Source organism: Narcine bancroftii, chromosome 2 (genome assembly GCF_036971445.1).
Source record: "Narcine bancroftii isolate sNarBan1 chromosome 2, sNarBan1.hap1, whole genome shotgun sequence".
Lineage (NCBI taxonomy): Eukaryota > Metazoa > Chordata > Chondrichthyes > Torpediniformes > Narcinidae > Narcine > Narcine bancroftii.
In genome coordinates, this window is record NC_091470.1 from 83884050 (window position 1) to 83901683 (window position 17634).

At 46.5% G+C, this 17634-nt stretch overlaps 1 protein-coding gene across 2 annotated transcripts in view; it reads right to left on the bottom strand.

Annotated features, from left to right (window-relative positions):
- Window positions 1–1148: 1148 nt before the first annotated feature.
- Window positions 1149–17634, bottom strand: part of galnt16 (UDP-N-acetyl-alpha-D-galactosamine:polypeptide N-acetylgalactosaminyltransferase 16) — a 95413-nt gene continuing 78927 nt past the window's right edge. For both annotated transcript variants that reach the window (XM_069917307.1, XM_069917306.1), the window contains 3 exons: window positions 17295–17439; window positions 14576–14692; window positions 1149–4492 (listed from right to left, as the gene is read on the bottom strand). In XM_069917307.1, coding sequence (XP_069773408.1) covers window positions 4340–4492; window positions 14576–14692; window positions 17295–17439 — 415 coding nt within the window. In that variant the 3' untranslated portion in view covers window positions 1149–4339. The remainder of the gene's footprint in view (window positions 4493–14575; window positions 14693–17294; window positions 17440–17634) is intronic.

Below are 17634 nucleotides of genomic sequence, written 5' to 3' on the forward strand. Positions count from 1 at the left end.
ACCAATCCGGCAATTTACAGGGGATCCCACCCTTGCAATGACACATCATGTCCTCACCAGAAGTACTGCCGGATGTTCAGATGCTGGCTGCCTGATGTCACCAGAATAAGCAGGTCGGCTGTTTTCATTTTCAAATCGCCTGTGGACATGATCTAGGTAAGCTGAACCGGATTTTCTGACTACCTCTATGGTAGGTCAGGGACCAGGTTGAATTCTGATGGGGTTGACTGGGTCTGACCCTTTCTAACTGCTGCGTAACTGGGGCACTAACCGGGCAATTTGCCCAGTTAACCCCATTTTATATGGCAGTTTGAGAACTGTTTACTGGTTCAGAAGTATGACATTGCTACCTGGCAAAAGCTATCAGCACAATTCACTAAAGAATAGTGCTACATGTTAGGGCTTTCTCAGTAAGTGTTTTTTTTTAACAACCAGGTGGTTCCATGCATTTAAGTTAGTTCAACAGAAAAAATAACAGCACTGATGTAATCAAGAATGTGTCTTGGCAACATAATAAATCAGAATTTGCCACTTATTCTCCCATCCCACAGCAGCACTTGGTCTGAAATAAACCATACCACCAACTAGTATTAATCAGAACTATTTAAAAAAGCCACTCTTTGTTTATCAACCCTTTATGAGAGCTTTTGATAAAGAGAAGCTATTTCCAAAAAGAGACATAAATTCAATGCAACTGGAACAATAGCAGAAATGAGGCATTTGGAGCACGTTGTATGTCAGTGATGGTGGAAGTAAGACTAATTCTAATTTTCAAAAAGAATTTGTATTTGCTATTTAAAAAAAAAATCAGAGATAAAGGTAATGAAAAAGCAGGGTTGGGCAACTAACTGGAATGCTCTTTCAACGAACCAACGTTTTTGGTGTGGGCAGTTCTGCGTTGAAAGATTTCCGTTTGAGCGATCAAGTCACAGCTCTTTGCCTGCCCCAGCTGCTAGAACCTAATCTCTGAAATGAACTGGTCTTCAAAAGACAAGACTTTTGGCCACACACTGCCTTAGAAGCTTCAAGTGAGGCTGCTTCTTTATTGTACACACACATCTGGAAGCTGCCATTGCACTGAATGTGCATGTGCTGTTGGAAGGAAGGTGGGAGATTGTCGTTTAGAATTAAACTCTAGGGCACATCAATTATTTAAGTCTTGCATCATTTAATAAATTGTATTTTGATGGCCACTTTCTTCAGTAATGAGATTAAAAGGTCCTGATCAACAACTGCACAGAGGGTTGATTAAAATGTGTATAATCTCATGATTGTGTATCTTCCCATTTCATCGTTCTGAAGTCCTTTACCATCTGACCATGACAATTCAGAGGTCACCTTCCCAGGGGCAGTTGGGGATGCATAATAGAGTAAATGGTAGCAATATTCAGCTCTTGTGGCTGAATTTTTAAAAAGTCAACTAATTTACTGGTTCTGCCTAAATAGTCACAGACCATCTCCAGGTCACAATCAGATTTCGTTTTTACAGATATCCACGAATCAATTTTGTCCTTGTTGGAAAATGCAAATTGAGCTCGGTATGGTAACCTTCACTCCAGAGCACTGGAATAAATGACAGCAAAAGCACATACAATTGATAAGAAAGAACAATTACTAACCAACATACTGAAACACCCTGGACACCTTTCTCCCTCCTCCCAGTGGGGAGAAGGCTTAAGAGTATGAAAGCACACATCAACAGGTTTAAAAACAGTTTCTTCCCATCAGGCTCCTGAAAGAACCCCATGACAGTGCTCTCATGCTACCCTTGCTCTTTGCAATCCTATACTCTGTAACTGCGCTCCTTACATGGTGTATGAATGTTTGAGATAACTGAAGAACCCTTCTCATTGTGCCGTGCCGTGTATTTTGTGACAAACTTAAAAGCAGAGAAAGGGAGGGAACAAGTTCTGTTGTTGGCAGGAACAAATGCATGTATGTGTCTATGTTGGACTTATGAATTTAGTAACACCTTGTTTATATGTATTGGTGCTCAGAATTTGTAACCCAGGGATAGCAGCATCTAAAATTAGGTCGATTCTTGCATGTCATACAAAACTCGCGACAGTTTTACTTTTTGCTTCCAAAAGCAACCTGTCCAAACAAGCCAACACTGTTTCTTCTGATCTGCTCTGGCGTATCAATAATGTGATCTTACAAAGTATTGTCATTCATCATGCCTGTGATGTCAGCAGACTGATTTGCAGAATGTGTCTGGACATGATTAGTTGGAAGTAAAGTCTGCGCCAGACTTTGAAAGGAATTGGGTGAGTGATTGTGAATGTGAAGAATTTACAGGGCCTTGGGAAAATGTGGAGAAGTGAATGGGGCTCAAAGGGCAGCTTGTTCCCAGATCCAGCGCGGACACAGATGGTGAATGGCCTCTTCCTCTGCAGTGAGTACCCAGTTCCAGCACGGACAGTGAATGGCCTCTTCCTCTGCAGTGGGTACCCAGTTCCAGCACAGACAGTGAATGGCCTCTTCCTCTGCAGTGGGTACCCAGTTCCAGCACAGTCAGTGAATGGCCTCTTCCTCTGCAGTGGGTACCCAGTTCCAGCAGTGAATGGCCTCTTCCTCTGCAGTGGGTACCCAGTTCCAGCACAGACAGTGAATGGCCTCTTCCTCTGCAGTGAGTACCCAGTTCCAGCACAGACAGTGAATGGCCTCTTCCTCTGCAGTGGGTACCCAGTTCCAGCACAGACAGTGAATGGCCTCTTCCTCTGCAGTGGGTACCCAGTTCCAGCACAGACAGTGAATGGCCTCTTCCTCTGCAGTGGGTACCCAGTTCCAGCACAGATAGTGAATGGCCTCTTCCTCTGCAGTGGGTACCCAGTTCCAGCACAGACAGTGAATGGCCTCTTCCCCTGCAGTGGGTACCCAGTTCCAGCACAGACAGTGAATGGCCTCTTCCTCTGCAGTGGGTACCCAGTTCCAGCACAGATGGTGAATGGCCTCTTCCTCTGCAGTGGGTACCCAGTTCCAGCACAGACAGTGAATGGCCTCTTCCTCTGCAGTGGGTACCTAGTTCCAGCACAGACAGTGAATGGCCTCTTCCTCTGCTCTTTCGTTCACTGGAATGTTCCCACTGAGACAGGTGTGGTCATGTGTCGTGGCAATGGTCTGCTTAAAGTAATTCGCTTCTTGGAAACAATCTTTTCCCCCATTTATTTTTTATAATTTATTTGCAGATTGTAATTTATGTTGTGATGTTTTTAGGCTCTAATTTTTTGACAAATTGCGGCAGAGCTTTGAAGAAGAAACAGCAAAATTAAAGGCAATGGGTGATTACTTCATTTGTTTTCATAGCACAAGTTTTTAGGATTTTCTTCTGAGCTTTTCAGTAAGTGCATGCCGGTGGGATACGTTGGGAGATACATTCTTTTCTACGAGTTGCTGAGATCAATGGATCATCTAAAGATTCAACAACTCCAGCCATGATCTTATTTCCAGGCCAATTGTGGGTTCAACCAAAACTCACAGACCTGCTATGAGTTGCAGAGGGAGGGAGGTAGGGGCGGTACGGTTATCATTGTGGTTAACTTATAGCAATGTTATTTCAGCACCCGCTACCTGGGTTCACGTCCAGCACCATGTGTAAGGAGTATGTACGTTCGACCCATGACCTGCGTGGATTTTCTTCAAGTGCTTCGGTTTCCTCCCACCCTCCAAAACATACGGGATTGGGAGTTTCATTTGCTGTAATTGGGTGACAAAGGTTTCATGAGCCTTCCACCGTTCAGTATCGTTAAAATTAAAAGACAAAACTAATCAACAGGAGACTTTGCTCCTTGCAAGAAGGGCCTGATCAGCACTGCCATGGAGGTGATGGGGTCAGCTTACTGACCCTGGAAAATTCTGTTTCCAGCACTGCGACTAAAGTTACCAATCCTCCATGATTATTCTAGGGTCTCCAAAAATTTGCTTAACTTCCTGTGAACTACTGCAAATGGGAGAGAAGTTGTGGACTCATTTTTTTTTCCTTTGATTTAAACTCCAACACCATCCATTCTGAGCAACACACAAAATGCTGGAAAAACTCAGCAGGTCAGGCAGCATCCATGGAAGCCAGAAGATGGCCAATGGCCAACGTTTCAGGCCAAAACTCTTCATCAGAGCTTCTCTAGCATTTTGTGTGTTGCTCTGGTTTTCCAGCATCTTATTTACAGTCCGTCTTGAATTGTTTTGAGGCTCTTGACCTAACTTGTCTTCTCCATGTGGTTCATCAGTACCATCAGTCTCTGACCTTGTTCAAACTAATGTCTATATTTACAGTAACTTTAAAAATCCCTCTTCACATCCATGCTCGTTGATGGGAGGGCGGGGTGCACAGTTTTCGATGTCACGTGACCTTCAGCAGGTCCCACTGTTGGCTGGGAAGCTTGGATTGACAAGGCGTGGTGCCCACCCGGTGGCGTTCCAACTTGGCTACTTGGCTGTCCAGGCAAGCTCCGGTTATAAGGTGCTGGATGGCTGATCCCTTCAGCTTCCATTTCTGGAAGGAACAATGAAGAGGCATGATTACACACATTGCCCTTTCAGGTGGCCCGAACACCCCAGTGTAAAGCCACAGAATTTCCCCCCTTGCAGCCCAGAGCGCCTCCAAGGCACTGACGCAACATTTCTCGGAGAGGGATAATCGGCGGAGTGCCAGGCTCTGCCAACGCACCTGAATGTGCAGCCCCTGGGGGCAGGCTGATGACTCTATCAGCCGGCGACCCAACTCCCCGCTGCCTGACAGCCCCCCCCCAACCCTACTGGGGAGGGGAGGTCGGTAGGGGCCATTGAGGCAGGGGTGGTTGACAGGGGACATCAGGGCAGGGGTGGCTGGCAGGGGACGTCAGGGCAGGGGCGGCCAGTGGGGGATGTCGGGAGGCGGCCAGTGCAAGCTGTCACAGCCCAGCTGGCCGCTCTTGCAGCTCAAAACGCAATGGCAGTCTTCCCCTCCCATAATCCCCCACGCAGCTGAACTGTTGTGGGAAACACAGAGTGTTTCACCTGTGTAGGGGATTAGGGTAGAGAAGATGGGCGTTGCTATGCTGCATATTTATGAAGGGTGGCGCTGTGGCACCAGTTGCCCCATCCCCATCAGATCCGGAGGTGCTACTAGGCGCTTCTAGATATGAATTGGCCCTTTCAGGTGGACCAGGCAATGCTGCAACAGCCTTTTCGAGGTGCCAACTGAAAAGTGAGTCTGCAAGTTAAGATCCGCTCCTGCTGCTGCCCTCAAGGCAGAGGGTCCACCTGAAAGGGCCTACTGTTAGTGAAAGAACTTCAATATCTAAGCATAGCCTGGGTGCGATTCACAGATCTAGGCACTTTCAGGTGGCCAAAATCCTCCGATGTAAAACCGCATATTATGCCCATATGCGGCTGTCGAGAGGCCACTTGAAAGCGCAGGAGGCACATGCGAGACAAACTTTGTAATCCTCCTCCAGGAGAGATAATTGCCGGAGCACTGAGCTTCCCCCCCGCCCCCCACCCCCCCACCGGCATCTGAATGCAGCCGCCTGAAAGCAGCTGCTAAGGGGATGACAATCAGCTCGCGAGCACCTGACAGCCCCCCTCCCCATTGACCCTGCCCCCTGGCGGGGGACGTCAGCGCAGTGGCGGCCCGCGCAGGACGTCCCCACACTGATCCCACTGCCCCGCTCTCTCCCCACAGCCCTATATCAATCCCCACATTGATCCCATTGCCCTGCTCTCTCCCTACAACCCTATTATCAGTCCCCACACTGATATAGGGCTGTGGGGAGAAAGCAGAGTAGTGGGATCAGCATGGGGACATCTCCGCACTGACAGCCCGCGCCGGCTGTCCCAGCTCTGACAGCCAGCCATTCCAGCCCTGACAGGAGCCGGAGTGTGCTCCGAAGTGCCTCCCGTGAAGCTGTCCCTTTCAGATGGCTACCGCTGCACTTTCAGCACTGCCTCCTAAACGACCATTCCACAGGTCTGAATCCGTTTCTGCAGGCGCATTCTTGGAGGAGAATGCACCTGAAGAAGCCTAGACAGAAGTCCTATTGTAATGCATTGCAGCTAGTTTGCACACACTAGGATTTTATAACCAGCAATGTGTTAATATACTCTTGGCAGAAGAGGTGTTAAATATCGAGCAAACAATGAAATGCTGGAGGGACTCAACAGAGCAGGCAGTTTTCTGTGAGTAGAAAAAACAAAATTCTGGAGACACTCAGCTGGTCAAACAGTGTCCTTTATGTAGCAAAGGTAAAAATAACCCGCGTTTCGGGCTTGAGCCCTTCATCAAAGTATGGAATAATGTCGACAGGGGTCCAAACAAAAGGATGGGAGGAAGGGGGGGGGGGGGAGAAAGGCAGGAGATGATAGGTAGAGAAGGGAGGGAGGAGACAGCAGTGTCTGAACTAAAGGATTGGGGTGGGGGGGGAAGCAAAGGCAGATGTCTGAACAAAAGGATGGGGAGGGGGGATTGACCAGCTGAGTTTCTCCAGAATTTTGTGTTTTTACTTTAACCACATCATCACAAATTTTCATTTATTTCCGTGAATAGAATCCTTTGCTATCTGTAAGGAGTTTGCATGTTTTTCTTGTGTCTGCATTGGTTTCCTCTGTGAGTTTTGAATTCCTCCCACCTTCCAAAAACGTACATTGGAACGTTAATTGGTGCATTTGGGCAGCTTATGGCCTGGAATGGCCTGTTACCCTGCTGCATGTCCAATTTTAAATATTTAATTTAAATAGTCATAGCGGGTTGTGTGCGAGCGCCGCAGAAAGACTGAGACAACAGGCTGAGAGCTCGAGTAACACAACTGCTTTACTTTGAATTCTGCACTGTAGCCTTTAAGCCTGTCTCCGGTCCAGCCTCCCGTGTTCCAGCACTTGTGTCACGATGATGCAAACACGCACACGCCCTTCTGGTCTGGATCGGAAGAGATGGTCCCACGACGTCATCTTTGCTGCGGCTGCCCCACTGACTGCATGTGACAAGCGGAGCCGGTTCACCACTACAACCATGTGTGTCACCACACAGTCAACATTTATTGAGACTTCACTCTTTATCAATATGGGGTCTTGACCTGAAACGTTGACTGACCACTTTGCTCCACAGATGCAGTCTGAAGCTGAAGGAACTCGAGGGTCACCTTGTTCACTCATGGTTCCAGCATCTGCAGTTTTTGTGTTTCACCAAGATGTAAGTGTTGTCTGGGACAAGAGCTCCCCTATACTGCCAAGGGATATAATGCCCACGAGATTTCATCTGCTGAAGGTCCTGATGAATATGGAAGTAGACAAATCTCCTGGGCCTGATCAGATATTTTTGAGAAGACTGGAAGCTACAGACAAAATTACAGATGCCCTGGCTGAGATTCAGGAGGGTCATTATGTATAGGTGAACACTGAAGGGTGCCAAATGTTGTGTCTGTTCAAGAAGGGCTGGGGAAGGCTTGGGCCAGTGAGCCTAACATCTGTGGTCAGTAGGATACTAGAAAGTATTCTGAGGGAGGAGAGATTCACACACTTAGATGAACAAGAGAGAGTCAGCACGGTTTTGCAAGTGGGAGGTGATGAATCACAAATATGAGTTTTATATTGAAGATTGATGTGGGCAGAGCTGTATAGGTTTCAGCAAGGGTAGACAGCAGTTGATAAGGTTCCACAGAGTAGGGTGGCACGCTTGGCATAGTGGTTAGCACAATGCCTTTACCCCGCCAGCGATCGGACCAGAGTTCAAATCCCATGCTATCTCTAAGGAGTTTGTACGTTCTTCACGTGGCTGCATGAGTTTTCTCCAGGGATTGTAGATTAATTGGGTATAAATTGAGCAGCATGGACTTGTGGGCTGAAATGGCCTGTTAACGTGCTGTAGGTCTAAATTTAATATAAATTTTTAAATTTAGGTTGCTCTGGAAGGTTAGATTGCATGGGATACAAGGTGAGATAACAGATTGGATAGAACACTGGCTTTATGGCAGAAAGCAGAGGGTAATGGTGGAAGGTTGTTTTTCAGACTGAAGGCCTGTGTCTCATGGTGTACAACAAGGTGAGGTTCTGGGCCCATTTTTGTTTGTCATCTATTGTAGATTGTGAAGATGGTGGCTAAAAATTGCATCATGATCGAGATTAGTTGGGCATGTGGTGAGAGGAATGGTTGATGCAATGTAATAAAGAGAAATTCTGGGAAGTTTAATGTGGGTAGGACCTACATAGTGAGTGGTAGGGATCAAGGGAGTGTCGTAAAGCAGAGGGATCAGAGCCAAGGTACACAGTACCTTGAAAGTGGTTTCACAGGTAAATAGGGTTGACAAAAGGGCTTTTGCCGCATTGGCCTTCATTAGTTAGAGTACTGAATATAAAAGTAAAGATGTTAAGTTGTATAAGACATTGGTGAGGCCCCATTTGAAGCATTGTGTTCATTTTTGATCATCGTGGTACAGACGATATGTTCTCAAGCTGGAGAGGGTACAGAGAAAGTTGCCAGGTCTTTGGGGCCTGAGCTTTCGGGAGAGGTTGAGGGGGCTAGGGCTATACTTCTTGGAGAACAGAAGGATAAGGGGTGATCTCATGGAGGTGTACAAAATTATAAGAGGAATTGATCAGGTGAACACAGAGCCTTTTGCCCAGAGTTGAGGAATTGGTAACCAGAAGGTGAAGGGGGAGAGATTTAATAGGAACCTGAGAGGTAACTTTTACACACAGAAGGTGGCAGGTGTATGGAATGGGCCGGAGGCGGAGGCGGATGCTGCAGGTACTATTTCAACATTTTTTAAAAATTGGGCAGCTACATGGATAGGATAGGTTTTGAAGGACGTGGGCCAAATGCAGGCAGGCAAAACTAGTGTGGGCGGGACATTTTATTTGGTGTGCACGTTTGGCTGAAGGGATTTTTTTTCCACCTTCTGTGATATGTATGGGAGCTCAAATAGGTAAATCTCCCAGGGCAGGGTCATGAAGGTTATGGGTTAAAGCTTCTCTGGGGCGGGGCACATAATCCGACCTGATAACCAAGTTTATCACTGATTGGCAGAGCATCATGAAGGACCCCCATCACCTTGCTCACCCTCTCTTCTTGCTGCTATCTTCGGGCAGAAGGTACAGAAACCTGAAGTCTAGCACTTCTAGGTTCACGAACAGTTTTCTTCCAACAGTGATCAGGATCTGAACCCCTCCACTACTCTCAGGTCAAAGATCGGCCTGCACTATTGAAACTGACTATGTTTTGCACCCTCTGCAACTGAGAATATTTATCTCTCATTTTATATTTATTTTTCTCTCTTGATACCCTGTATTAATTTAAATAATAACTATTGTTTGTTGGTGTATTTTACATACACATGTTGCTGCAGCAAGCAGGAATTTCATACCTCTGTGCATTGTACTTGTGTGAATGACAATAAACGCTCACCTCTTCAGTGACACCTTTCAGATGAGATGAAACAGAAGGGCTGACAGCTCTTTCTTGTGCATTGAAAAAAATTCCAAAGCACAAATTGTGAAAAAAAAAACAGCAGTTATTTTTCATGTCCCAGCCAATACTTGATTCTTCTTGCCAAAAAGATTATTTGATCATCTTCATGTTGTTATTATGTGGAGGGTTGTTGAGTATGAATTGACTGTGACATTCTTTGCAGCAGTGACCAAACCACAAGAGGATTGGTTAAAAGGCTTCCTACAGGGTTGGTAGGTTGTGAAAGGTGCCACGGAAATGTTTGGCTTGCTTGCTTTCTTCAGTCCATCTCTCTCTGGTACAGCCATGGACGGCAGCCTGGGGTTTGTGCTCCGTTCTCTGAAGTGAATCTGGATCCTGGGATCTACCTAGCTCATGCTGAGCCAAGCCTGATGTCTCTCATAGACAGTTGCCTGCTTCTTAATGGAATCTCAGCTCTGGAAAATTATCTTTACTTTTAGATTCTTTAAGTAAAGAACAGTAAAGCAAAAGCATACGCCACTGATGACTGTCTCATTCTCCCTTTTATCTCAGCCAAGTTCCTGCCAACAACCTTCGAATGAGACAGCCCTATCAGTACTGGTTGTGTTGGCATCAGGTTCATTGTAAAGCCACCCTTCATCTGAAAGGCCATAAAAAATAATTGCCTGATTTGTCAGCATGAATAATTCAACTATAATTGAAGCAACATTTAGAATGGGGTACGAGTCTTTATTCCTGGATATTGATCAGGCCAATGTCAACAGGATAAGGCCAGGGAGGGGCTGATGACAGCAAAACAGTCCAGAAAGGAACATTGGGAGTGTTCCAGAAAAAAAGGATTCAGGTTAATGCTGGACATGCTTTACATCAGTGGTACAGACATCTATTTGGCAAGTAAAACGAGCGGTCAACAAGAGGGCAGAGAGATGCTCCAAGATGAATAGAAAAGGCACTTTGAAGAACAAGAGAACATGGGTTGAGGGTGAAATTTTAAGGGGAACATTCGGGGGAATTTCTTCATTCAGAGAGGGTGAGAATGTGGAGTGAACTGCCAGCAGAGGTCGTCAATGGTTGGGGGGGGGGGAGGGGAGGTGTTGATTTCAACATTTAAGAGAAATTTGGATAGGTACTTGGATGGGAGGGATATGGAGGGCCATGATCCGGGACTAGGCAGAATAATAGTTTGGCATGGACTAGATGGGCCAAAGGGCCTGTTTCTGTGCTGTGGTGTTCTATGGTTCTAAGTAGAGGGTAGAAGGGAGATATACTGGTAGCCAAAGGAAAAAAACAACAAAATGAAACAAAGAGAAATTTGAGAGAGACATTGAGATTTGCATAAAGATCTATAAGGACAAAGCTAATAAACAAATATGTGAGCTCTTTAAAACGATTGGAGCAAAACTGCACTTGAAAGTTGGCAAATATGTTGACTGGTTTACGTCAGTCATCACCAGGGAAGATCCAGATATTTTAGCAAAGCCAAAATTGAATCAGGGCTTGAAGTCAGCAAAGTTAATGCAGGCAGGAGGAGAGCATGAGGAGAAAAGGTAAATCCCCAGGGCCAGTTGGTTACCATGGAGAGATTCTGATGGCAGAAAGTGAGAAAGTTGCAGATGCTTTCGCCATAACAGTTATAAGCTCTCTCTGATGAACAGTTGGACATTTAGATTGAAGATTAACAAATGCAAGCCTCTTTTTGTTAATTTGAGAAAGGTGAGAGAGAAGTAGAAAATTTATGATCATGTTATTAATGTTTGTAATGGAGAAGTTCCCTGCAATTTGTAATTAAGGATAAAGTGACTTCAAGTCAAGGGATGCATCAGCTTTACATTTGTCATTCTTTTTCCAAACCTGCTCGTGGTCTCAGCCCTCCTAAACCTCACAATCTCTTTCAGCCTACAAGGGCAAATTCTGGCCTGCAAGAGCACAGGTAATACATGATCCCATTCCCACTACAATACACGATTCATTCTCACTACGAAACACAATCTTATTCCTGTTCCAATTGCTGGCTTCTAATTCCTGTGATGTAGCCCAATCAGCCCCTCCCTTGTGACAAATGGATCAGGGTGGTCCCAATCTCTGGGACAGGCAGGGTTGGGTAAGGGGGAGGGGTCTCCCACCAGTGCTAACTGCCCAGAATGAAAGCATCTGGTCGGACAGACCCAGGGTTGCTTTGTCTTCACAGGACCAGGCCCCATTCTGTCAGCGCACTCTCAAAGTAACACAGCTCCTTGGGACCTATTAACCGCTGCTCCCTGTTGCTTTATACTCTTCATGTCTCAACCAAGAAACGTTTTTCCATCAGAAACTGAAGCTTTTAAGTGTGTTCCCTGCTGCTGTCTATTGATGCTATTGGACAATGTGGCACTTTTAAACTGCATGAAACATTTGTAGCAGTAAGCTTACAGACACGTTTTCTATTAATGATTAGAGGGCTTTAAAGTACACGTACCACAAACTATGGCAGAGCCAAATTCTCGTTTTTAGCACAGCTAAACACTGTTACAGCACCAGTGATCAGGACTGGGGTTCAAATCCTGCGCTGTCTGTAAGGAGTTTGCACGTTCTCCCCGTGTCTGCGTGGGTTTTCCCCGGGGCCTCTAGTTTCCTCCCTTTCAAAACATACCAGGGGTTGTAAGTTTATTGGGCGGCATGGACTCATGAGCCAAATTGGCCTGTTACTGTGCTGTAAATAAAAATAAAACGATGAAAGCAAATTAATGATGAAACGTGAATGATAACTGAGTTGTTCGCCTATCATCCTGGATATCATTGGGTGGTTTTACCAGCTATTCTTCTTCCATTCCAGCAGCCTGGTTTGTCTATTCCAGTTGCATGAGGGGTCAATGACTGTTCTATTCCAGGGACAATACGCAATAATCATTATCTAGAGGTCAGCACCCGTTGTGGGTTCAGGACTGAATGTGTGCTGCACTGTCAGAAGTGCAGTCTTTTGAACGAGATATTGAGATCCTCTTCTGCCCTTGGAGAACAGGAGAGATTCCCCACGCCTAAACAGATATTGGCCAATCCAGATTTAAGATACCAAATGCTGGAAACACTCAGCAGGACAGGCAGGATCCACGGAGAGATGATCAGATCTCGGGCCTTTCATAACTGACAAGAATAACCATCAACCTAAAACAGTGACTCCAGTTCTTGCTCCAGTTAAGCAGTCTGGTCAGCATTTTCCGGATCTGTTTCCGATTTCCAGCCTTTACAGCAACCAAAATTGGTCGAAAATATCAAGCAGCTGCAGATGTTGGAAATCTGAAATAAAACTCAGATTGGTCGAAAATATCAAGCAGCTGCAGATGTTGGAAATCTGAAATAAAACTCAGATTGGTCGAAAATATCAAGCAGCTGCAGATGTTGGAAATCTGAAATAAAACTCAAATTGGTCGAAAATATCAAGCAGCTGCAGATGTTGGAAATCTGAAATAAAACTCAGATTGGTCGAAAATATCAAGCAGCTGCAGATGTTGGAAATCTGAAATAAATGCAGAAGATGCAGGAAATTCTCAGCAGTTCTGGCAGCATTTATGGGGAGAGGAACAGAGTTAACATTTGTTGAACAAAGGGACATCAAACTGAAGCATTAACTAGGTGTCACTCTTCACAGATGCTGCTTGGTCTGCTGAGTATTAGCTGATTTAGCTAGTCCTTTCTCCATGGGATTCTTCTGTGTGTACTATACCCATGACTGTGTGGCTGGACACAATTCCAATGCCATCTACAAGTTTGCTGATGACACCAGAGTTGTTGGCAAAATAACAAACAGCAAAGAGGAAGCGTACAGGAGGGAGATGGATCAGCTCGTTAAATGGTGTAATGACAACAACCTTGTGCTCAACATCAGCAAAACCAAGGAGATGATTGTAGACTTCAGGAGGAAGTTAGGGGAACATGACCCAGTCCTCATCAAGGGCTCAGTAGTGGAGAGGGTCAAGAACCTTCAAATTCCTGGGTGTCAACATCTCTGAGGATCTGTCCTGGATCCTCCATGTTGATGCAATCACAAAGGCTCGCCAGCGGCTGTACTTTGTGAGGTGTCTGAAGTGGTTTGGTATGTCACCGAAGACTCTCATAAACTTCTACAAGTGTACTGTGGAGAGCATTCTGGCTGGTTGTATCACTACCTGGTATGGAGGCACCAACTCTCAGGACAAGAATAAACTCCAGAGGGTTGTTAACTCGGCCTGCGACCCCATCACAGACACCAGACTTCACTCCATCAAGAACATCTACATGTGGCAGTGTCTTAAAAAAGTAGCCTCTATCCTCAAAGACCCCCACCATTCAGGCCATGCCCTCTTCACTCTGCTACCATTGGGGAAAAGGTACAGAAGCCTAAAGACAAGCACTCAGTGGCACAAGGACAGCTTCTTCCCCGCTGCCATCAGATTCCTGAATAATCAGTGAACCAAAGACACTGCCTTACTTTTTGCCCACTGTTATTGTTATTATTATTTTATTTTATATAGTTATGTCGTAAGATGAATGTTTGGACTAAGATGCTGCTGCAAAACAACAAATTTCATGACTTGTTCATGACACAAAATCCTGATTCTGATTCTGAAGCTGCCAACAATGGCAACAGTCTCAGAGGGGTGTTGCACATGGTGCGTGCATGCATTTGTGTGCGTGCATGTCTGCCGTCTGCATTTCAGTGCTGGTAAGTTGCCCTCCCTTCCCCTGTTCTCTCCGCATTCTCTCTCTCACGTCTGCTGTGCCCCCTGCACTCCCGTCTCACAATTGTCTGCAGTCCCCCTTCCCCCTGCACTCCGGCTGCCACCCTTAGCCTCCCTGCACTCCATCTTCCATTTGTCTGTCCCCTCCCCTCTGCACTCCATCTCCCACCTGTTGCCCCCTCCACTCTGTGCTCTGTCTGCCACTACCCCTGCACTCTGTCTCTCACCTGTCTGCCCCTACCCCCTGCACACTGTCTCCCACCTGTCTGCCCCTACCCCCTGCACTCCGTCTCCCAACTGTCTGCCCTCCCCCCTCCCCTAAATCTCTCACCTGTCTGCCATTCCCCTCCTCTGCACTCTGTCCCCCACCTGTCTGCCACCCTCAGCCCCCTGCACTTTGTCTTCCACCTGTCTGCCACCCTCCCCTCCACTAAATCTCTCACCCGTCTGCTTTCCCCCTCCCCCGCGCTCCATCTCTCACCTGTCTGCCGTCCCCCTGGACACACTGCTCCAGCACGACCTGCGAATCGATAGAGAAGTTGGTGATTGCCACACACTTGTCACTCTGCTTAATCAGAGATCCTGACAAGAGCCATTCCTGCAAACAGAAACATGCAAAGCCCAGTCAGACAGCCAGCATAACCAGAACTACAACAGCAATGGCAAATGCACATTAAAGTCATACATGGTTCACAGGGGAGTAATCCCATCAGCCTATTCTCCCCTCCTGATCTCTCTGTGACCCCACTCCTACACATGCTTCTCAACTCCCCAAGGGTTGTTTTGTCACTCACCTAACAAGGCAAATAACAAACCAATCTGGGATGTGGATGGAACTTGGAGCACTCAGGGGTGCAGTAGGTGGTGGGGAGGGGGGGGCTGGGGAAACCATGCAGCCATGAGGAGAACGTGTAAACCCAGGTCGCTGGAGTCAGGGAGCAGCAGCACTATGCGCTGCGCCACCTCCCCACAGCCGGCACCTTTCTGGTCAGCAGACTATTTAACCCCGCCATGCATCATCAGCAGATTTGGCCCCACTAACTCTCATAGCGATTTGGTCCCAGCTCAGGTTATAGACAAGGCTACCCAGGGTTACGCATGAGGCCAAAAACATCTCATCTCCAATGGTAGGTTAGACCTGGGACACATCTTCCAGGTGGAAAGACAACTGAGGGAGATTTCTCCCTCTTCCTAAGCAGCACCAGGCTGGATTACCTCCCTCCCTCTCTGGCTGGGATCTGCTGAGAACATTGGGCAGATGCATTTCCTGCAGCAGCTGCAGACACAGAGGGAGGAATTATACCAACTCAGATATTTTTTAACCAAAAATACTTGATTCACCATAAATTATATACAAACAGAAAACTGTACAATGTCCTTCTGCCCCCTTCGTTTTGTCATTTACAGTGATGGAAAGGTACATTGTCACATTCATTTCTATTTACATCATTACCACCACCCTTTTGTTTGAGGGCCCCTCTGTTGTTTGAGGGCCTTCCCCTCAGTCTCAGCCCCTCAATGACTAGTAACGGAAGGACTCTAGACTGTGGTCTTTCTCCACAACGCCCTCGCATTGGCAAGCCCTAGGGCGTTCCTCAGCAAGTGTTCCTGCAGCCTGGAATGTGCCAGTCCATCTCTGTGAGCTGAAAGACCAACAGGTTTCGAGCAACCAAAGTGCATCTTTCATCGAGTTGATGATCTTCCAGCAGTTCTGGATGTCTCACTCTATGTGAGTCCTTGTGAACAGCCCGTAAATAAGAGAGTCGTCTGTAACGCTGCTGCTGGGGATGAACTGTGACAAGGACCCTTGTATACTTCATACACTCTTAGCAAACCCTTGATCTGCAAGGAGGTGGATGACTGCCTCCCCTCCACCACAGTCATATTGGGGACAATGTGCATTGTGAGCACTTAGCGACACAAGGACAGCTTCTACCCCGCTCCCATCAGATTCCTGAATAATCAATGAACCAAGGACACTGCCTTACTTTTTGTGCACTCTTATTTTTATTTTTTTTTAATATTATTGTAAGATGGTTCATAATAAGAATGTTTGCACTAAGAAGCTGCTGCAAAACAACCGAATTTCGTGCCTTGTTCATGACAATAAATCCTGATTCTGAGTACACCCTGTCCAACGTTATCTGGAGCCTTACACATGGTGACCCTTTGGACCCTTTCCATTTGGATCCCAGACTGCTCTGGTTATTGCCAGAGCGAAGGCATGGGGTTGGGCCACACTTGCACCACGTACAGCAGTACATAGATCACCTTACACCTGATATTGAGAGGGAGCATCACGCCCACAGACCAAGTTGCTGGTGGACCTTTGCGATCTGGTCCAACTAATTTTTGTTGCACGCCTCAGCTCCTCCAAACCAGATTCCTTCAGATAGTGAAGGGGATGGTGGACCAGTCAGACCAGCTGCTGAAAATCATTGCCTCTCTCTTCTTTTGGTTTATCCTGGCATCCATTGCAGGCTCAAAATGACCACAGATGCTATGAACCCATCATGTGTCAGAACAGAAGATGGTGCCATTGTCCACGTACAGGGAGGCATTGACCTGAGTGCCTCCACTGCCTGGTAACATCACTCCTCTTATGCCCTGGTCCTTCCTGATGGGTTCATGCACAGAGTTTCATGCAGCACACAAATTAGACTGGAGAGGGTGGGCAACCCTGCTATCTGCTTCCCACCCATTGAATGGGACTGAGATACGCATATCTGTGCAGAACAGTTTAATCCAATTTCACATTCTCTCCCCAAAGCCCATTTTGGAGAGCACATCCATCATGTATGTGCGTGATATCGGTTGAACCCCTTCTCCTGGTTCACTCTCCTGTGTCCACTCCCCTGTCCTGCATGCAGGACAAGGCTATCAGATATGTTCCTGCCCGGAACTGTGCAGTTCTGGTGTAGTTCGTTCACCTGCCCCAGAAGAGAATTGACTTAATTGGTGATGGCTTTAGGCCGGATTTTGTAGTCAATGGTTAACAACGATATGGATCACTAATTCCTGATATTCTCCTTTTGTCTGAATTTGGCCTATTTCCCACAAACCTTTTATAATATTCAGTCTGGTACATGGATAATAAAAGGTTTGTGGGAAAAAGGCCAAATTCAAACAGAAAGGAGAATACCAGGAATTAGAGTGATTGTCCTTTGGGCTTTGAGGGAAGATTGGACACAACGTCTCACCTGGCTGGAGGCAGCGATGTTTAGAGAATCTAAGCATGGGCCCAGTGTGACGATAGGGATACCCATTCTGTGAGGACTCTGATGCTCCAGACATTTTCCTTGCTGCCTTATCACAACCGTTTCAAACACTTCCTTCTCTGGGATCCTGAAGCAAAAGTAAAAAATATGTGCCTTACTACCCTCCATGTTGACAAACCAGAAAGGAACAGTACCTGCAAAAATAATGATACACTACAGGGAGATACACCTGGTGCCAATTCACCACAAATAGAAACAGGTCAGAGGATCAATGGGTGGTTTTTGGTCATTGGGTGGGCATCTGTAGGTTAGAGGATTATTG